At 35.7% G+C, this 22609-nt stretch overlaps 2 protein-coding genes across 2 annotated transcripts; one reads left to right on the plus strand and one right to left on the minus strand.

The window, feature by feature from the left end:
* The first annotated feature begins 16466 nt into the window (after positions 1 to 16466).
* Positions 16467 to 19405, plus strand: LOC143616237 (AT-rich interactive domain-containing protein 5-like). The gene is made up of 13 exons (XM_077089123.1): positions 16467 to 17150; positions 17212 to 17345; positions 17431 to 17470; positions 17605 to 17657; positions 17867 to 17912; positions 18019 to 18114; positions 18200 to 18301; positions 18395 to 18446; positions 18517 to 18589; positions 18685 to 18751; positions 18828 to 18878; positions 18943 to 19035; positions 19143 to 19405. The coding sequence occupies exons 1-13, from the start codon at positions 16470 to 16472 to the stop codon at positions 19245 to 19247; spliced, it is 1593 nt and encodes a 530-aa protein (XP_076945238.1). The 5' UTR covers positions 16467 to 16469; the 3' UTR covers positions 19248 to 19405.
* A 1450-nt stretch (positions 19406 to 20855) lies between these two features.
* On the minus strand, positions 20856 to 22603 carry LOC143616243 (3-hydroxy-3-methylglutaryl-coenzyme A reductase 2). The gene is made up of 2 exons (XM_077089127.1): positions 22211 to 22603; positions 20856 to 21277 (listed from the first exon to the last, which is right to left on the minus strand). Exons 1-2 carry the CDS (start codon positions 22412 to 22414, stop codon positions 21035 to 21037), a joined length of 447 nt encoding a protein of 148 aa, XP_076945242.1. The 5' UTR covers positions 22415 to 22603; the 3' UTR covers positions 20856 to 21034.
* Positions 22604 to 22609: the final 6 nt, after the last annotated feature.

Consider the following 22609-nt stretch of genomic DNA (forward strand, 5'->3'; position numbering starts at 1 on the left):
AAGGGGATCTTCTATAATTTCTCCAACTTCGATTCACTTGTGGGATCCGGGCGGATCAGTCATCCGAAAATTAGGATTGATTTCTTGTCGCAAATATTCACGTGTGGCATACCATATCTTTGAGGTCATATCTAGTATTCAAAGTTTGCCTCAAACCCTTTCCAGGCTATTGTTCTCTCCTTCTCTCAAAGTTATCGTGTTTTTTATCCGCATTTCGTCGAATACGGTTAAATTCATGTTGTTGTCGCCGATAGTCACAGTTTTCTTTGTTTGTTTTCCGCATTTTTTTTTGTTTTTTTAGAATATGTTAATTTGTTTATATAGGTGTTAAATAATTTATTTTTCAGCTTGTTGCCCGCTTGCGTTCTGTTTCAATGTAATCTAAACATTTATATGATTATTGCAAGCTCACAATTATGGTACCAACGGAACACACGCTATCTACAACAAAGGGTGCATTAAATACTAGTTATATAAAATGAGTTGCTTCACAAAGAAACGAGAGAGATCCAAATCCGTATATATATGTATTTGATGTCATGACCTCAATAATGACGTGATGAAGCCGATGGTTTGATGATGGTGAATGCCATGACTAGCATCGTCACCGGTATGTATGTCTTTCTTCTTCGTTGGAGCCTATTGCTTGCTTCCGTTTATTTATTCTGCTTTGCTCATCGTAGAATCTCTCCCGCAGGTATCTGTTGATGACCCGTGGCGATAGCTTTTCTGGGCTTGCGGGTCCTTTTATGACCCTACCTCTATAGATATTATAAAATTAGAGTGACGTACACCACTAAATCCTTATTCACAAACCCACCCGTGATTCTGTTGAGGAAAATTAGTGGGCACAAACAAACACCATCAAAGCTAAACTGTAGTTTTTTAAACTGTTTTATATATCTATATAGTGATTGTATTCTCATGCTTACTTTTTTGATGCCACTGAGGAAGATGCTAAATCAAATTAAAGTTTTGCTATCTATATATTGATTATTATTCTTTTTTAGATTATTATTCTGATTATTCTTGTGCTCTGGCTTGTCTTCGTGATATGATTCCAAGCTTCGATTTTAGCAGTTTCTCTAACAAAGAGACCGCCCCATCTAAAGCCCAACATGCATTGGCGAGCACTCTTTTTAGTAAAATTGTTCACGACATGGAGTCACACTTTAACATGACAAGCAGACAAAAAGCCATTTTTGAGTGTCTACAAGCACCACATGCTCAAGATTTTCTTCTTGCTATCCCTATAGATGGGTTAGGCCAGCATATGTCTTCAGTGGAGTATCGTAGTATCCTTAAGTATCGCCTTATGATTCCTCTATTTCCGGTTGATAATATATGTCCTGTTTGTCGTAAAGCGTGTTTAGACTCATATGGGGAGCATGCGGTGCACTGTAAAGAGCTCCCGGGGTTCAAGTACCGACACGATCTGGTTAGGGATGTGCTCTTTGATATATTCAGGCGAGCTGGAATTTCTGTTAAGAAAGAAGTACCTGTGAATTTCCTGACTGACCCGTCGGAGGGAAGATCATCTCTTCGACCGGCTGACATTTTGGTGTTTGGATGGATAGGAGGGAAACACGTGTGTGTGGATTTAACAGGGGTTTCTCCTTTGATGGGCTTAGGGAGTAGTGGTTTCACGGTCGGTCAAGCCGCATTAAAAGCTGCTTCAGGTAAGGTGGCAAAACATGAAAAGGCGTGTCTTGACAACCAACATGTATTTATTCCTTTTGCTTTTGACACTTTTGGTTTCCTCGCGCCTGAAGCTGTGGAGCTACTTACCCGTGTTCAGCGGGTTATGCATAGTAATGTTATGACTCCAAGATCAACAAATATAGTTTTTAAAAGATTGGGTTTTGCGATTCAAAAAGGGGGTAGCGGCGCAGCTTGTTGCCCGCTTGCCTTCTGTTTCGATGTAATCCAAAAGATCTTTAAAGATTATACAAAACTTAACATTAATATTAATATTAATACTAATAATTTCTGTCAATATTTTTAATGGATATGAAATTGCAAGATATATGTTTCAGAGTGAAACATGTACCACTATCTAATATTTATGTCTACATTTAAGTTGGATCAATATTTGCAGTACACATAACTTGTACCTCTATCTAGTATATATATTCATTTTGATATATGATATGATATTGTTTAATCAGGCATTGTGGACTTTTTCTTCATTGGCGCGACACCGTTTCAAGATCATTATTTCACGGAAAAGAAACATGATTACGATTGGAGAGGTGTGCTTCCTGGGAAGAATATCTATCAATTAACTGTTTTAAAGGTATGAACATGACGATTTCAATCTCGCCTGTTTAGTTTCTTTTATAAAATACCGCCGTTAAAAATAACATTTTCATTATCTAGTTACTAAACAAAAAAATTATTTTCTTTTCACATGAAAAAATGGTTAATATGGCGCGGTTTGGGTCAGCCGAGACAACATGTATACAGTATACCTAAAGCACATAACAGTATCGATATATTGTTATAAATATGATACATAAGACGGTTATGTAACTGCTTAACTCACTCTCTTTCTCTCTTCAATTATATATATTTCCAACACTATGTACAAGTGACTTATACAATTTTCATTGTTCTTTATAACTATAACTAGGCATACTTAAATGTGCCCTTGTATGCATATATGCACATATATAACTATATGTAATGCTAACTAATAATATACAAGTTTGAAGGCAAAGGAAATAGATCATTACATAAATGGACATGATCATTTCTTGCAACACATCAGTAGTCAAGATAGGTAACTAATATGAGTATTTCTTCTTTTTCCTCTTCTTCGGTTTGATATTATTTAAATTTGGTAAGTTAACTAGTGATAATTTGAGATTTAGCCATTCCTAGGCAGCTGATGAAATTAGACCGGAACAACGAACCACAGACAAACACGACTCTTTAGGTTATAAACTGAAAGGTGTTTTGATAAATAAAAACGATAATGTAAAATACTTATAATTTTTACAGTCTATTGTACCTTTATTAGAGGGTGATCGCTTAAGGAATTCAAACTTTAGAATTTGTTAACCTTTATTAGAGGGTGATCGCTTAAGGAATTCAAACTTTAGAATTTGTTAACTTTTTCGTTGTTAATGATTTATCCTATGTAACTTTTCATTTTTCATTATCATACGTCATTCTTTGTTTAAAAATCATGTAATATACGGGTTCTAATCTATTTAATATATGAATGAAATTTTTTTTGTCATGTGTTTTGGTTATGGATGTTTTGATATTTTTGGAGTTATGGTTATAAAATTAATTTGTTCAACCTGTGTATTATGCATTTTCAAGTGACAGTATTATACGCATTTTTAATGCGAAGGTAGTATGTCGTTGTTTAATCTAGTTTTAGTTCGATTTCTCATTTCTAGAAATGTAAACTACACGGATTCTTAAATGAAAACTATTAAAAACCGGTAATAAAAGTGTTTAGAAAGTTTAAGCTAATAGGATGGTAAGTTGCAACGGAATTTACAAAAACAAACCGTAGTGACAATGCAGCACTAGATTTATGGATTGCTGTCCGGGATGACCCGGCATTACTCAGCATTGCAAGGAGTCTGTGGTCTATGACTGCTGCTACACGACACTGATGCGATGTATATTGCATTGGTCTCCAAACTGTTCATTCAAATGATGGTCTTAGGCTCTCTAACGGTGTGCCCAAGATCACAATGGCTGTGCTTGGGACCACTATGCGTGGCCGCAGGCGGCTGAAAGCCTAACCATCGCCGCGTTGGCAATAATAACATTAATGGTCGTACTAGTGTTCGTTACCGGAGCTTTTTTTTCTAATACGTTGCTCGCTCCTGCTTTGCCTGGTTCACAGCTCCGGTAACGAACACTATGTTGGGAAAAACGACCACCTAGCCACGAACGGTAAACAAAAATTGCGGAATTAATCTTCGTTTGGCTAAACTTTTTCCCGACCCGAATGAACCAATGGGAATGCAAACAAATAGGGTAATATAAAAGTAAAAGTGACACAAAAATTTTAGCGTGGAAAACCTCTCAAGGCAAGAATAAAAACCATGGGACTACTAGAGCCGCTTAAAATCCACTATCACCAATAATAGCAATACAAAAGTCTTCTCTAGGTAAAACTAGAAGCATATACAAATCATCATATACTTGATACAAACAATCTTCAAGTATATGGAACCAAATACAAAAGAATAAACAAGTAAGAGGAATCACCAACGAGAAAACGACCGGTCTCTGGAACGTCTCTTGTCTTCACCAAAATTCTAAAACCTTGGAGCACAAAAAATCCTTCGTCTCTATTTTTGTTGGCTGAAGAGGAACTCACAAATTGTTCTCACTTTTCTCTCATGTCTCCCGAACCTCTGATGTCAGTTGTCTATATACACAGCCAAAATAAAACCCTTTTCTTGAGTCTTGCTTCTCACGTAAAAGCCTACCAAAAACATCATAAAATGTATGAATGGGCATGTGGGCCCAAAGAACGCATCAAACAAAGAAACCATCATACGGTTTTGAAAAACATGAATATCTATTTTTTTTCTTTTTTTATATTACTAAATAATAATAATAGTAATTAAATAATAATAATAGTAATAACCCATGTATAATAATATTTGTTGGGTTTCTTATGGGCAAAAAATACCCCAACAAATCTCCCCCTTTTTGTCTATGAGAAAGAACTCACCACCCCAGCGAGTGAGCAACATATCTTTAATTTCTCCCTTGCCACAGCTTTGGTAAACATATCGGAACAATTATCATTGGTGTGAACTTTATCAAGTTCAAACAACTTGTCTTCAATACCATCTCTAATCCAATGATACCTCACATCAATATGTTTTGTTCTTCTATGATACATAGAATTCTTAGCAAGGTGAATAGCACTTTGATTATCACAAAGAACCACGTAGCGCTGTTGCATAAAGCCAAGCTCTTGCATAAATCTTTTCAGCCACAATAATTCTTTGCATGCTTCTGTTGCTGCCATATACTCTACCTCGGTAGTAGACAAAGCAACACACTTTTGCAGTCTTGACTGCCATAACACGGCTCCCCGTGCAAATAGCATCAAATATCCAGAAGTGGATTTCATGTTGTCCTTATTTCCCGCCATATCCGAATCCGTGTAACCAACAAGCATCGGCTCCCCATTTCCAAATGTTATACCCAATTTGGAAGTACCACGTAGATATCTAAGAATCCACTTAACTGCTTCCCAATGCTTCTTACCTGGATTTGACAAGAACCGACTAACAACACCTACTGCATGGGCAATATCAGGCCGTGTACATACCATTGCATACATCAAGCTTCCAACCACTGACGCATATGGAACACCATCCATCTCTTTAATCTCTTTCTCAGAAGTAGGGCAATCTTTTACAGTTAACTTAAAGTTGGGAGTAAGAGGTGTACTAACCACATTAACTTTAGACATCTTGAATCTGCTAAGTACATTTTCAATGTATTGCTCTTGTGACATGTGTAACTTCTTTGAAGCTCTATCTCTAGTGATCCGAATGCCAAGAATATTCTTAGTTGGCCCCAAGTCTTTCATAGAAAACGACTTGCTTAACTCTTTCTTCAGCTAAACAATTCTTTCTACATTCTTGCCAACATATCATCAACATAAAGCAATAAAATGATGAAATTATCATCACCGAACCTCTTAAAGAAAACACAGTGATCAGACGCAGTCTTTCGGTAGCCTTGCTTCCCCATAACTGACTCAAATTTCTTGTACCACTGTCTCGGTGCTTGCTTCAACCTATATAGACTTTTCTGAAGTTTACAAACATAATCTTCTTTACCCTTAACCTGAAAACCTTCAGGTTGCTCCATATATATTGCTTTATCCAAATCACCGTGAAGGAATGCTGTCTTGACATCCATTTGCTCAACCTCAAGATCAAGACTAGCAGCTAAATCAAGAATCACTCTAATGGAACTCATCTTCACGACAGGAGAAAAAATCTCATCAAAATCAATACCTTTTCTTTGACTGAACCCTTTGACCACCAATCTTGCCTTGTACCTAGGCCGCGAGGTATGCTCTTCAGTCTTTACTTTGTAGACCAACTTGTTCTTCAAAGCTCTTTTGCCCTTAGGCAACTTCATCAACTCAAAGGTATTGTTCTCATACAAGGAATCCATCTCATCTTGCATGGCTTCAACCCACTCTCTTTTATGCTTATCTTCCATGTCCTCTTTATAATACTCGGGCTCTCCCCCATCGGTGAGTAAGACGTACTCACCAGTCGAATAACGAGTAGAAGGTTGACGGTCTCTCGAAGACCGCCTAAGTGGAACAAATGCGGGCATATCTACTGGTAACTCGGGATGAATATCCTCATCCAACTCTGCTTGCTCTTGATTATCAACATTATCGGTACCATGTTGTTCGTCATTCTGAATATCATCTTCGTGATGTGACTCGGTATGCTGAGTAGGAACCGGGTCCAAATCAATAAGATCATCAGTGTACCGAGGAACTACCTGTGTCTTCTCAATATCTTTCAAACTCTGATCTTCCACAAACACAACATCACGACTTCTTACAAGCTTCTTTGAAACCGGATCATATAGCCTGTATCCAAACTCATCTTGCCCATAACCAAGGAATATACATTGTCTGGACTTCACATCAAGCTTTTATCTTTCATCTTTGGGAATATGCACAAATGCTTTGCATCCAAAGACCCGCAAATGAAGATATGAAACATCTTTGCCACTCCAAACCCTGTCTGGAACATTATTATGCAAAGGAATACAAGGAGTAAGATTAATAACATGTACCGTTGTATTTAATGCTTCTCCCCAAAAGGAATTAGGCAACCCTGCATGTGAGATCAAACACTTAAACCTTTCAACCAACGTTCTGTTCATCCGTTCTGCTAAACCATTCAACTGTGGTGTCTTTGGAGGTGGCCTTTGATGTCGAATACCCTTCTCTCTACAATAAGCATTGAAAGGACCAATATATTCACCTCCATTATCTGTTCGAATACACTTGAGCTTTTTCCCAGTTTGTCTTTCAACTAAGGCATGAAACTGCTTAAACACATCAAACACTTGATCTTTAGACTTCAAAGTATAAACCCATACCTTCCTCGAATGATCATCAATAAATGTGACAAGCAGCCCCCAAGTGTTCTAGTCTTCATAGGACCACATACATGATACATCTGAATGCACCAAGTCAAGTGTATTTTCTTTTCTATGAGATGGATGACTATGAAAAGAAACTCTCTTTTGCTTACCATTCATACAATGAGAACACTTCTTAAAATGAACATCTTTCATACCAGACAAGGCATCTTTCTTCAATAAAATAGACATCCCTTTTTCACTCAGATAAGCAAGTCTCTTATGCTACATATCGGTTATATCAGAACTCGTCAACGAATGAACCGAGTCCCTGGAAATCGTTGGATGTGCCATGTATAACTTTGAAGTTCTTTCACCTCTTGCCACGATCAACGAACCACGAGTGAGTTTCCAAATTCCACCACCAAAGGTACTGTGGAAACCATCATCATCTAATGTGCCTGCGGAGATCAAATTAAGTCTAATATCCGGAATATGTTTTACATTGTGTAAAACCAAATGCATCCCGGTATCAAACTTCAAGCAAACATCCCCAACACCAACGATCTTTGATAGCCCATTATTACCCATCTTGACATTCCCAAAATCACCAAGAGTATAAGACGAATAAAAATCCCTTTGTGATGTCACATGACAAGTAGCACCACTGTCAACAACCCAACTCGAATCATCACGTGCAATGTTCACCCTATCATAATCACAACAAATATGAAACTCTTCGGTGGCAGTGTTAGTTTCAGATTACCTTCATCACCATCGTCTTTCTTGTGGTTGTTTTTTTATTATTGTAATTAGCCTTCTTGTTCTCCTTTTTCAATTGTCTGCAAAATTTTACTGTGTGCCCTTTTCTACCACAATGATAGCATTCAAATTCTTCAAACTTCCCTTTGGACTTACTGCGGTGCTTTGCTCTATTACTCGGACTTCTACTATGGCTTCTCCCCCTACTTTCGGTAACTAAGGCATCTGAATGTGAAGAGGAACCTTGTGACTTTCTTCTCATCTCTTCATTTATAATACTACCTTTAGCCAATTCCATAGTAATAATACCGTTTGTTGCGGAGTTGGACAAGGATGTCCTAAAAGTCTCCCACGAATCCGGTAACGTACCAAGAAGCCATAAACCTTGTATCTCGTCTTCAAACTTAATACCCATACTAGCAAGCTGATTAATAACACCCTGAAAAGCATTCAAATGATCAGTAACATACGTATCATCATGGTATTTCAAGTTTATCAATTGTTTAATCAAGAACAACTTATTGTTCCCGGTCTTTCGAGCATACAACTCTTCAAGCTTGATCCATAAAGTACGAGCATGAATCTCGCCGCTAATATGGTTCAAAACATTATCATCAACCCACTGCCGAATATACCCACAAACCTTCCTGTGCAAAATATTCCAGTCTTCATTACTTTTATCTTCAGGCTAATCGGTAGTGAACACAGGTAAATAATAATCCTTCACATAAAGAAGGTCTTCCATTTTGCCTTTCCAAACATGATAATTAGAACCATTCAAATTCACCATCCTACTTGTATTAGCTTCCATCGTTCAAACAAGTCTAACCCAAGAACAAGAGTCGAAGCTCTGATACCACTCTGTTGGAAAAACGACCACCTGCCATGAACGGTAAACAAAAATTACGGAATAAATCTTCGTTTGGCTAAACTTTTTCCCGACCCGAATGAACCAATGAGGATGCAAACAAATAGGGTAATATAAAAGTAAAAGTGACACAAAAATTTTAGCGTAAAAAACCTCTCAAGGCGAGAGTAAAAACCACGGGACTACTAGAGCCGCTTAAAATCCACTATCACCAATAATAGCAATACAAAAGTCTTCTCTAGGTAAAACTAGAGGCATACACAAATCATCATATACTTGGTACAAACAATCTTCAAGTATATGGAACCAAATACAAAAGAGTAAACGAGTAAGAGGAATCACCAACGAGAAAACGACCGGTCTCTAGAACGTCTCTTGTCTTCACCAAAATTCTAAAACCTTGGAGCACAAAAAATCCTTTGTCTCTATTTTTGTTGGCTGAAGAGGAACTCACAAATTGTTCTCACTTTTCTCTCATGTCTCCCGAACCTCTGATGTCGGCTGTCTATATACACAGCCAAAACAAAACCCCTTTCTTGAGTCTTGCTCCTCACGTAAAAGCCCACCAAAAACATCATAATATATATGAATGGGCATGTGGGCCCAAAGAACCCATCAAACAAAGAAACCATCGTACGGTTTTGAAAAACATGCATATCTATTTTTTGTTCTTTTCTTTATATTACTAAATAATAATAATAATAATAATAATAATAATAATAATAGTAATAACCCATGTATAATAATATTTGTTAGGTTTCTCATGGGCAAAAAATACCCGAACACACTAGCATGACCATTATTGTTATTATTGTCAAGGCGGCGATGGTTAGGCTTTCAGCCGCCTGCTGGCGCCACAAATGTTTGTTGGCAGCATAGTGTTCCAAGAAGGCAAAAATACCTCCTGCAAACAACAATACCGTTGCAAGCACAACCATTGTGATCTCGGGCACAATGAATCCGTTTAGAGAGCCTAAAACCATCATTGGAATGAACATTTTGGAGACCAGGCTAATATGTATACCGTCGTTCATTAGTGTCGTCCCTTGGTGTAGCAGCAGCCATAGCCCGTAAACTCAATTGCAATGCTTATTTACACCAAGACTGCAATCCGTAAATCTGGTGCTGCATTGTCACTACGAAACGAGCGTCCTCGCTAACGGCTATATACAACCAACCACGCTTCGTGAGATCTCCATATTATGAATGCTTTTCCGTGATCCTCATTCGGATCGTTTAAATTTGATTCGTTTGAGTTTGGTTAGATAATTGTATATTTAGGTCAAAATTTCACTCTAATTAGGGTTTCAAGAAATTTTTAATGCTTTCTTGTTAAGCAAACGAGTTTGTTCGAGTTTTTAGAATCGTTTGGTTTCAGTTTTTTCGGTTCGGCTTGAAAAGTATGGGCTGATAAAATAAAAGTTGGCGTAAAATAATGAATTTGGACCTAAATTTTTTTGTTAGTTACCAGTTAATTGATTATTAAACATTTTGGCTAAATATTTCGGTTAAACTGTTATAAATTATTTATAAATTAAAAAAAATGAAAATCTATAAGCTCGTTCGGCTCGATTATTTCTGTTTTAACTACATCCAAAACCGAAAGTTTGGTTTATATGAAAAAATAAAGCCAACCCGTCATTTTTGTTTTAGTTCGGTTATTTCGTTTTCATGCACACCCCTATTTCTGGATCTAATTACAATCATCATTACCATACAAGCTGATGGATGTGAAGCAAGGTGTGAACAAGAACGAAACACTATTCTCTACTTGGTGTTCGAGTACATGGAGACCGATCTGAAGAAATTCATCAGGTCTTACCGCAACATGGTTATAACATTCCGCCTCAAATCAAGGTACACACATTTCTTCATAAATCAGCTTTAAAATTTCTTCTTGTTATGAAAATAATATTGTTTATTATACTTGCTTTGAACCGAAACAAAAACCTATGGTTTGATTTTATGTTTTCATAAAAACTAAACTTTTGGTTCAGCTTTGGCTTTGCATGTAATAAAATCTCAAAAACATAAAAATAAAAAAATAATAAAAATAAAAAACAGGACCGAATGTATGAAAATAATATTGTTTAACCCAAATGTATGATAATTAAATCGTTATTAATTAACAAGAAGATTTAGGTTAAAATTCGTTATTTTGGGCCACTATTTTTTTGTTCGGCCCAAAAACTTAAACAAAAATAAAAACTAAAGGTTTTCAAAAATTCAAAAACTGAGTTTTTGGTTTTAGCTCAAAACTGAACCAAGCGGACCCATGAACGCCCCTAGGTATTGATTTCAGTTCATTTGCTTTAGGGATCTTAAACCTCACAATCTTTTGATGGATCGAAAGACATTGACGCTTAAATAGTAGATCTTGGACTTGCTCAAGTGGTTACTGTACCACTCAAGCAGGACACTCATGAGGCATTGTTCCTGATTATTTGTAAGTTTGATTATTATTTTATTATGGATTTTTTTGTGCAACAAATAAGTATGAACCATCAAGGAATATCAGCTATCAGCTTAGAAAGCAATGGAACATCCGTATTTTGATAATCTTGACAAGACTTGTCTTTGAGATGATGCTACATCTGTTGCTTGTCCCGAGCAAATTTGACTTTTTTTTTCCTTATTTTCTGGTGTTTTGAAATTAACTGCTGATTTATGGCTTTTCTTAATCTGAATGAAATGATTAGTGCTCTTAATTCTTTGTTTATGCTCCAATTATGAAGAACAATCTCAAGATCCGTACAACCTAAATGTATAATTTAAGACAAATATCCAACACAATGTTGTAGCTATAGAAATGTATGTTGATTTTTACATGTTTGGGTGCGTTTATGTTGTATAAGTAGAGAAATAAACTACACTATCATTTATCACAACAAACATAACAATGGCATTTGACAAGACATGACAATCCAAGAAACAACGTGCTAACACTTTGAAAACCATGAAACGAGAATATCATCGAGAAAGGCACAATACCATGTTGTAGGCTCTCGGTTGTCACAACATCCAATCGGTTTGCCTTTACCGATAAGCGAAGTAAATTTAAGAAGTACTTCAAGTATAACGTCTTAGGCGCGCTACACTACATAGACCCCACAAGGTCGATTAATTTGTATTGAACATTAGGATAGAGCCCGTGTGATACACGGGTTGTTAAAAAGTAAAATAAAAGGTTAAATTTAATAATATGCATATTAACATATCTTATGGATTCATAAGATATAAATAATTACTAAAATATATAGATTAGTAAGAATAATTTGTACACATTTTAAAAGTAATAAAATGGAAGGTTGTGAATTTATACCAATTAAGAAAAAGAGAAAAACTAACATCAATTAATCCTAGTTTAGTTGGTAAGCCATAAAAATTTTAAAAACAAGGTATTTAGTTCAAATCTCACCACCAACATATTTTTTATTTTCTCATTTATGATTGAAAAATTTTTTAAAAATAGAAACTTGTACACTTGGAGCTTATGTGAAGGGTCTAATTGAACGACTAGTGAAAATATCATTTTGCAGATGTTATGCACAATTTACTTTTTCATTTAATTTAGTTTATTGATTGGATTGTACATCATCTGCCTTTAAGTATAGAACTAAAAGGTGACTTTAGTTGAATATACAACTGGAAATACTCCCTATTCACAACAAACGCATGACTCGGAGCTTTTAACGATCTAAGTGTTTCAGATACTAGAGTCTTTCACACTACTTCGGCAACAATACCTTAGGAGTTAGGAGACATGCGAGTTTTCCTAGAGGGGACTGGCAATGTATTTTAGGTGACTCGTGTTGAACACGAAGCCTAGACCGCAACATCTCTTCTTTTGCTCTTGTCGTTTCTTTTTATTTTATTTGTATATAATTTACTTTCCTTTATGTATCGTAATTTATTTTAAGTGTTTCATATAAATTTTACAAAGGGTGTGTCAATATGCACCCTTTTACTAAACATACCCCTGTTAGAGGAATAATGGCGGGGGACACCTCAAGTTTATCAGAGAGATGATACGCTTAGCAACACCACTTTATAAACGATTCTCCTTCGTATAAAATATCACAGCAGCGTCAACAAGTATTAGTGATGCCATCATATTTATTTATTTGATTAGGTCACTATATACATACACCGCATAAAATTATCATTTAAAAGTATGCTATTTCATTTAGTACAATATTGAAAGTATGCTACATCAAAAAAAGAAAATTATTATTTTCTTTAAAGACATCTGCATTTTACTAAAACAGATACGATTAATTCGGTTGTTACTTTTTTATACATAGATGACGTTGGAATAAATCGTAACCAATCCAAACTTATATGATTCTTTTTTATTTGACTTAAGTCCATATGTTGGACTTAAGAACTAGTTGTAACCGGTTTATCAAACCCATGATTGGTTCCTTAAGACAACTACAAGAAATGCCATGATCAAAACTTATCATGTGGAAACCTATTTAGAAAGAAATGTTGAACAATTGATATCATTTTATATCCTCAAATATACTTTCTATATAATCTTGAAACATAAAGCATAAGAGTAATGATACACCAACGGTTAGCCTTATTATCCTTCCAATGACATGTGATTTGAATTACAAGGTTGTTTCCTAGCACATGTTTGTCCCATGTTTTTTCATGTCATAGAGTTTAGGAAAATATTGTTATAAGAAAGTTGTATCTAAGATACATAATATTGCATAACAGTATACTATTTAAATGAATGAATTGTTTGCTATTTATTGTAGATTTAACACGTGAAATATATTACCAAGTTGTATATACACATTAATATTACTACCTTTTAATATTATTTTTCAACAACAATTAATTTCAAGATTTTCTAGCATAATTGGATAAACCGATAACCTTTTATTGTGAGACACATCACTTAATCATCATAATAATGTCCCCTTAACATTTGCAAGTTATCACAAATATCATAACTAAAAGACACTTTCCATATAATAAAAAATAATAAATTTTGAGTAGATAGACATTATTAGTTATGTATGAAAATGCTTTTAATTGTTAAAAAAAATGAAAATTTATAAGTTTGGTTTGGTTTGGTTTGGTTTTTCAGTTTTGGTTACACTTAAAACGGGAACCTAAACAAAATTTTGATTTTTACAAAAACATAAAATCAAAGCATCAGTTTTTGTTTTGCTTTGGGATCGGTTCTTTTGCTTTCTTTCACCTATCATTCATCTCACTAGCCAATATGATAATGCAACACAGGGCCGCCTCCAAGAATCACTTAAAATTTTGGGGACTAGGACGAGTAAAAAAACGGGCCGCCTCCAACACAGGGCCGCTCTCTCAATTATGTAATTGATAACTTGACAATTTTACCAATAAGATTACTTTTCAAAAGCACAAAACAAACAAATAATAATAAATGTTTTACTAAATAGACTCATATAAAATATAAATGAAAATATTTTTTCTATAAAGAAAATGAAAACTAATTGTGGGAATTGAACCTATGGTCTTTTTTTCCATAGGCTAAAGCACGTTCCAGTCAACCAAAAAGTTATTTTGTAAGATTTTATGTTAAAACAAAATTATATATATATATATATATAATACAAATTTTATTTTTTTAATAATTATGGGTCTCTTGAAAAAGTGTCTGGATCCGTCGCCCTCCCCGCCCTTCCCTTGGGCCAGACCAAATGCAACACAATCAATCACTCTATTCTGTCTCACATTTTATTATATCCCGCCAAACATAACGAGTCGGTTACTTCTAATTATACATTTACACTACGATCTTTTAATATTATAATTTTTCAAATATCAAAATAACTAAACACACTTTCCATTTAGATAACAAATTCCAAAAATTTTAAACAGAGAGACGTTATTTGGTAAGAAAATGCATTTAATCCTAATAATTAAATACATGTCACAAAATACCCGAACTACCATAAAATAAACCTCACCTTCCATCCCAAATCTTCGTACCCAGGAGTAATATAGTCGTTTCACATCCACCCAATTAAATCCAGGTGATACTAATATTATTATTAATTAATATTAATAATAACATTAATATGAAGACTCATTCTTTATTTGACGAACAAGCCGCAGATAATAATAATAATTAACGGCGGACACAACCACTAACGCCACCGTCGTCCTCCGTCACCGGCGTTACAATTTCCGTCACTCACCAGCTGCCACCTGTCACTTCCATATCTGTCGACCCATTTCACTAAACCCTTACCACCTATAAAAACCGTTACTTGCACAAACACACACCGTTACGAACGTCGTGAAACGTCGTAAACATTATAAAAACCCCAATTTTTGTGCTTGATTACAAATTCGAAGCATACCCAGGTAATAATTTGTGTTGATTGAGATAATGTGAGTTTAAATTTCGGTAATTTTTGTAATTTGGTGTGAATTTGGAGTTTTTGGGGTTGAATAAGGTGTAAAGAGTGAAATTGGAAACCCTAATTTTTTTGCTTGATTACAAATTCGAAGCATACCCAGGTATAATTTTGTGTTAATTGAGATAATCTGAGTTTAAATTTCGTTAATTTTTGTAATTTGGTGCGAATTTGGAGTTTTGTGGTTGAATAAGGTGTGAAGAGTGATATTCGGAACCCGGGTAGGCGGAACGGTAATCGAACCGGTTTTCGTGATAATTTTTAAATTTCGGATGTGGGTTTTTGTAATTTGTTGTGAGTTTGGAGGTTTGTGGTTGAATAAGTTGTTTGGAGTGAAATTGGAAACCCGGGTAGCGGAATGGTAATATGACCGGTTTTTGTGATAATTTTTGAATTTCGGATGTGGGTTTTTGTAATTTGTTGTGAATTTGGGGGTTTGTGGTTGATTAAGGTGTAAAGAGTGAAATTGGGAACCCGGGTAGGCGGAATGGTAATCGAACCGGTGTTTGTGATAATTTTTGAATTATTGATGTTTTGGTGCTTGTAGGTTAAAGCTAGGAATTACTGTGTAGAAGGTTGTGTTTTGTGAATATGCAAAATTTGCGTGGAAGTTGGTTAATTTGATTTGGTGCTTACTGGTAGGTTTTTGAATATTAGGGATGTTAACGAGCCGAGCCGAGCCGAGCCCGAGCTTGACTAGATTCAACCCCGGCTTGTTTTGAGCTCTTTTTCTAAAGCTCGAGCTCGACTCGTGAGATGTTTTTCCAAGCTCGGGCTTGGCTCGTTTATTATTTATTAATTAAATACACTTTTCATTGTTTTGATATACTTTGAGAAAAACCTTAAACGTGCCTAAGCTCGGCTCGAGCTCGTTTCGAGCTCCTTTTCTAAAGCTCGAGCTCCGTTCTTGAGTTGTTTTTTCAAGTTGGGCTCTGCTTGTTTATTATTTATTAATTAGTTTAAATACATTTTTTTTTATTTTTATATACTTAGAGAAAAACCTTAAACGAGCCTAAGCTTGGCTCGAGCTCGTTTAGTACCTTGACTTTTTATGATAGGAAAGTAGGGTTTTTTTTTTGCTCAAGTTACGATTATGTTGAATATGGAAGTGTGCATCTGTGCATTTGTGTTCTTTATTACCTTGTTTAATATGTTTTACTTTGGTGTTAGAAGTATGTAATTAATGCTTGAAGTTACAATTTGACAAAGATGTACAAATTCGAAGAACATATTGGAAGTTTTTCTTTTCATCGGTTCTTATTTTGTGGAAATTAAGTAACATATTTAAAATGCTTTTTTGTAGAATTTGAATGGATCAAAGAGACATTGAGATGGAAGATGCCGGAAAGCTTTTAGAAGATGAAGTTTTGAATGATCAAGAATGTGTGGAAAATGACCAAAGATCTTTAAAAGAAGTAGAGGACAAACAAGAAGAGTCTTCTGGTTTAGTCAACTCGAATCCTAATGAAGTTGGAATAAGTCAAGAAAACCTAAGCAAGGTAGATGAAGTGGAGGTGCACCCTAGCGAAACCGAGCAGGAACTGCCTGTGGACGAGGCTCATGATAGCAAGAATGATGATACAGAAACCGGCGATGATAAGATTGATGATAGTAACAATGATGCTACAGAAACTGGCGATTATAAGATTGATGATAGTAAGAATGATGCTACAGAAACCGGTGATGATAAGATTGATGATAGTAAGAATGATGCTACAGAAATCGGTGATGATAAGATTGATGATAGTAAGAACGATGCTACAGAAACTGGCGATGATAATAAGATTGATGATAGTAAGAATGATGCTACTCATGCCGAAGATGATCATGATAGTTCTATGAAGATACCTGAGACCAACAAGGAACCAGATCATACAGGACATGAAAAACATCAACAACTTGTTATATCTAATGCCCTTGTGGATTATTCACCTAACAAAGCTAATAATCATTTTACAGAGACACCGAAGCATGAGCTAGAGAGTGAAAAGGTAATTTTACATTGAAGTTTAAGTTAAATTGCCATCTTTACTAAACTTACACTACTATTAGATGGATGAGGATTACGATTCCAGGACTGAAGAGGATCAAGAAATATTCATGAAAGAGGTGGATGCTGTCTATAAGGAAAAAGGCTTGGAATTTAAGCCTCCAAAGTTTTATGGGCAACCGCTAAATTGCTTCAAGTTAGTTTCTTGGTTAAAGTTTTTCAATCGTGATATTCTTGTTTTTGGTTGAAAGCTAAGTTTTATTTTTGTGCTTCTCTGATAGGTTATGGAAGTCTGTTATCAAATTGGGTGGATATGATCGGGTAATACACATTTTTCTCACATAAGTTTCTTGATTTCATACTATTAGGCTATTAGCAATATGATATTAATCTTATAAAATATGTTACTATGCAACATATTTTAGATTGACTTGTTCAGTGTTCTACTTCTTCAGGTTACTGGATCTAAATTATGGCGACAAATAGGAGAATCTTTTCATCCACCGAAGTAAGAATTCTTGTCTATTCAATACCACATATTGTTTCTAGTCTTGGATTTTGCGTTTCAACTGCTTTTAGCAGCAATTGAAGTGCCAATTTTCTCAAAGCTCTATAGTCAAAGGACCACATTATATTGGTTAACCTCTATATATGTGATATCTTATTATTTTATATCATTATCATGCTACTAATTCTTTATGGTGTACATTTTTAAAGGACTTGCACAACTGTCTCATGGACATTCCGCCAGTTCTATGAAAAGGTAATGGCAACTCGAATAGGTTAATGCAGATTTAAGTTGCCAGAAGCAGTATTTAAATTTATTTCTTGATCACCTTTTGCAATAAGTTATTTTTGTTTATTTGTAGGCGCTTCTCGAATATGAAAGACACAAAATCCAGATCGGGGAGCTTGAATTCCCTCTTTCTACTGTCTTCCCAGAAGCCCATACCGCTGAAAATGAGGTTTGTTGATAATTGATAAAACATTAAACTGTTTTTATTTTGATACTTTATTCTTAGTAATCCCAAGTTTCGGGTTACTGTGCAGGCGAATGGTCATCAGACTCCAGGATCAGGTAGGGCCTGGAGGGATGCCGCGGCTCGAGCCATGCAGGGTTGGCATGCTCAACGTCTTTTAGGTTTCGGCGAGGTTGGTAACTAGTAAGCAATCATTTGAGTAGATTCAGGGGCATTACTGTCATTTCACAACTCCATAAGTGAAAAACATTATTCTTCTTTTTAGGAAAAGAATGCCAACAATTCACAGAAGCGGGATAAAGGTCTCAAAAGCATTGGTAAGGTTTTTCGTTGAAGTATAAACATTTTACAAAGGTGTGTTATTAATCGAGTAGTCATTGAATACAGGGTCTATAAAACAAAAGAGACCAAGTGAAGTGGAGCATTCTGTGAAAGCTATGCGAACCGAAACATCAAGGCAGTTAAGGCTCGATTATCTTTTTTTTTTTACATTAACAGTTATATATAATTATATACTTTTAATGGTTTCTCATTCACAATCTAATTATACGACAGAGTTGTCACCACAGTTGCTGATGTCGGTCCGCCTGCTAACTGGGTCACAATAAATGTGCGAGAAACTGTAAGTTAACTTGTATTTTGACTTTTTTTTCATTTACTAGATTTAAGTTGACTTTTTAATGTTTCCACGCACACAGAAAGATTGCTTTGAGGTGTACGCACTAGTTCCAGGGCTTCTGCGTGAAGAGGTGATAACCTACTTTTTTTTTCTCATTTTAAAATACCAATATCATTGTTTTATGATGAATTTAGGTACGCGTACAGTCAGATCCAGCTGGACGCCTTGTCATCACAGGTCAGCCCGAGCAACCCGACAATCCATGGGGTATATCAGCTTTCAAAAAGGTATGTCTATCTATTCGTGTGAAGTTTGATACATTTTGTGCAGTTAACCGTTGGAAATTGTCACTTGTAGGTTATGGGTGATTGATGTGTATTGTGTTATTATTTAGGTGATCAGCTTACCATCAAGAATCGATCCACTTCGTACATCAGCCATTGTGAGCTTGCATGGGCGGCTTTTGGTTCGTGTGCCTTTTGAGCAGTCAAATATGTGAACTTGTTTAGTTGTTTTTATAATTGTTATCGATAATTAGGACACTGAAAGAGGTAGTTGCAGGAAAATAACGAGCGTCTTTAAAAACGGTTTCTGTGTATGGTTTACATTAAGGTTAGTTGAGGTTTTGATAAGTTATGCATTTTCACAGTTGCCATTGAAATTATGCATTTTCATGGGTTCATTTGATAGACAAGTTTTTACTTTTAAGTAAAGTTTTGACAGATGAACCATGTTCATGTCTAGGTTGAATTAAACAAGTTAAACTTATTTTTAATGATGAGTATTTAAGTTGAGTTTGACTAATTAAATTGGCAGCATTTTGCTTATAGACATTTTTTATGTACCAACTACCAAGTTAAAAGTTTTATGTAATAAATTAAACTTACATAAAAGATTGATTTTATTAAAGTTCTTCATCCTCTCTAGAAAAGATCTAAACCAACCTTTTGTTAGTTGTAAAGATGAGTGTATATAAATATTTGATAACTCAAGAACACATTTTTCTTGCTTTTAACAACCAACTTTTGAGGTGAGTAAAGACTTTTTGAAGACATCTTTATAAGAGATTTGATTATGTGTTTATGCATTCTATGAAAACTAAAAACAAATTTTGATTGAACACGCGCTAAAAATTGACTAGGGGTTTTAAGGGGAATCTCCCCTCTTCGGGGGCATGGCCACATCTTAGAAGTAACTAGTTGGTCCACACTAGCTGCGCATTAGGAGCCACTTGGGCGATCAACGGTAATTACAGCTGACATGTCAATTACCAGCAGTAGGTAATTTACTACTAAAGGATTTCCCTGTTGACGAAGTTACTACTAAGGTAGCGAATAACCGTCAATTGACACTTCTTCATGAAGGTTTATGTTATTTCAACTAAATATTGTGATAGTTTTACAAACGTAACTGTAAGGGTGTAAGGGCTGATAAGTGTCGAGGGAGGCAATGGCCCACCGGGTCATTAAACCCATGATCAAGCTTACCACATAATTCGTTACACACAGGCCACAGTCTTGGCGCTCGTTTTATTGGAACATGAGGGTTTTTTATGGTTTCTTTCTCAAAGAGAGAAGAGGGGCTCACGGAGATAGATGAAAATGACATTTGCATGCGTCTAACGCTTTAGCCCCTCATGCTCATTTATATTGAGGAACTTAGTGTAAAAGGACCCCACATCTGAGTTACACGGTATTTATTATACACGGTTTTGTAGTATTATCAAAATACTTCAATCTAAAAGTGACCATACACAATGTTGTAAAACTCCCGAGTAGGCGGCCGAGTACTCCCCGCCTAGATCGAGTACTCCCCAGTCGACCGCCTAACGACTTTTACAACCTTGACCATACATCACTCAGACAGATCCCCGGAAGTATTCGAAACTAGAAAACCTTCAAAAAAATCTAAAAGCAATCATAAGTTTAATAATAACATTTGTATTGCCAATACTTCTCTTACAAGTATCTAATAAAAGACAGTGAACAGCCAAAAACCAGTTGATATCTGAACTCATTAACCGCTAAAATGAATCTCATTAGTCACACATAAAATCAACTCATATAACTCGTAATTCGCACCCACCCTATATTTTGTACTACACATGTAACATGAACACGGGTTCAAATTGGACCCAAGAATACGAAGGTTAGGGAAAAATGGTCGGTACGGCTATGAGGCATCACTTCACGTGATCGATCGTGGTCTTTACATCTATTTTTCAACTTCAACTGACTGCCAGAACTAAAATCATTAACTTAAAAACTGTTTCTAATATACTCTTAACTAAGATGCAATCGCTGTCATATCCTGGTTAGATCTATTGTATTTCAAGTGGCTTTTAACGAGTTGACCGGCTGAAATAGCTGACATTAAAGACAGTTCACCCGCCAAAACTGAGCCCGCTACTATGGTTGCTAAAAGCCTTGCATTTGACCCTGGTGACTCTTTGCTTGCACCCTTTACTCCAAGTAGGTTCAAGCAAGCAGCTTGAGATGCTAGTTGGGTCCCACCTCCCACTGTACCCACCTGAAACAATAACTGGCCCGGTCAAAAGTAGAACCTCCCAAATGATTTTATTCGAAAGCATAGATTATTACAACATGTTTTTTCAATCATATTTGGCGCACGGCTATCAGAAAGAAAATGTAAAACTTGCATAAAAAGATTTCCGGGCCGACTATATTGACTTGTATATGAATGACCCGTTCGGTCAGAACCCAATTTTGACCCGTCAACCTTCTCATTTTGCCAACTCTATCTATAATCCCTAATCTTATCTAGGACACAAAATTTTTGTTCACTTCGTTAAACGAACAGCATGAACACATGTATCATTCATTCATTTATGTTCATGAAAACACATAATGTTTGCTCATTTACGCTTGCTTATATTTGTTCACCTACTTTCATTTATGTTCGTTAGCTTACGTGTTTTTAAGTTCGCTCATTTATATATTCAGTTAATTTTTTTAGACTGACAACAATTTATTGTAGTTTTATTGATTTGTTAGGCATGAGTGATAGATGATAACGCTTAATTATAATTGTCTCCCCCCCCCCCCCGGGTTAAGTCTGTTCAAAACACACTCATTTTGTTAACGAACAAAAATTTACAAGAAAGCTATGTTAGTTTAATTGTTTGTGTTCGATTGTTTGTTCAATGAACATGAACATGTCCCATCAGTGCTCGTTTGGTTCGTCTACAAACCTAAATTCCTATAGGAGAATAGTGGAAATGTTTCAACTAAAAGCATGTGCAGTTGGGGTCTACAAAACCATCTTACGCATAACATTTGAGCAAATCTGAGCCCAATCAAACAATGCAACTAATCTAAACCCGATGACGTTATTTTATTCTTCGAAAGCCCATGATTCCTAATTGCCAATAAACCATTATAAAGTTCAAGACAAGAAAACGGGTATAAAAAACGACACTATATAATGGTGAATAGTGAATACCTCGATGGAAGGCATAGTAACAGAAATATGCAGATCTTTTCCACCATTTACAGCCTCCATCATAGTAATACAATGAGAACTCTCAATATTTTGGGCCGGGTCCTGACCCGTGGCTATAAAAATAGCTGAAACAATGTTAGCAGCATGAGCATTAAACCCTCCAAGTGAACCCGCAACAGCTGAACCCGCAAGGTTTTTAAGCATGTTAAGCTCAACAAGTGCAGGCACTGTTGTTTTCAGCACCTTTTTAACCACCTCCTCAGTAATAACCGCCTCACAAACAACCGACTTTCCTCGCCCTTCAATCCAATTCACAGCTGCCGGTTTTTTATCCGAGCAAAAGTTTCCTATGCAATCAAGAAACACGTATCACAACATGATTTTTCAATTGTCATAATG

The sequence above is a fragment of the Bidens hawaiensis genome, unplaced genomic scaffold (assembly GCF_021521415.1).
Source record: "Bidens hawaiensis isolate Kalapana, Puna unplaced genomic scaffold, B.hawaiensis_p1.1 tig00046313_1, whole genome shotgun sequence".
Taxonomy (NCBI): Eukaryota; Viridiplantae; Streptophyta; class Magnoliopsida; order Asterales; family Asteraceae; genus Bidens; species Bidens hawaiensis.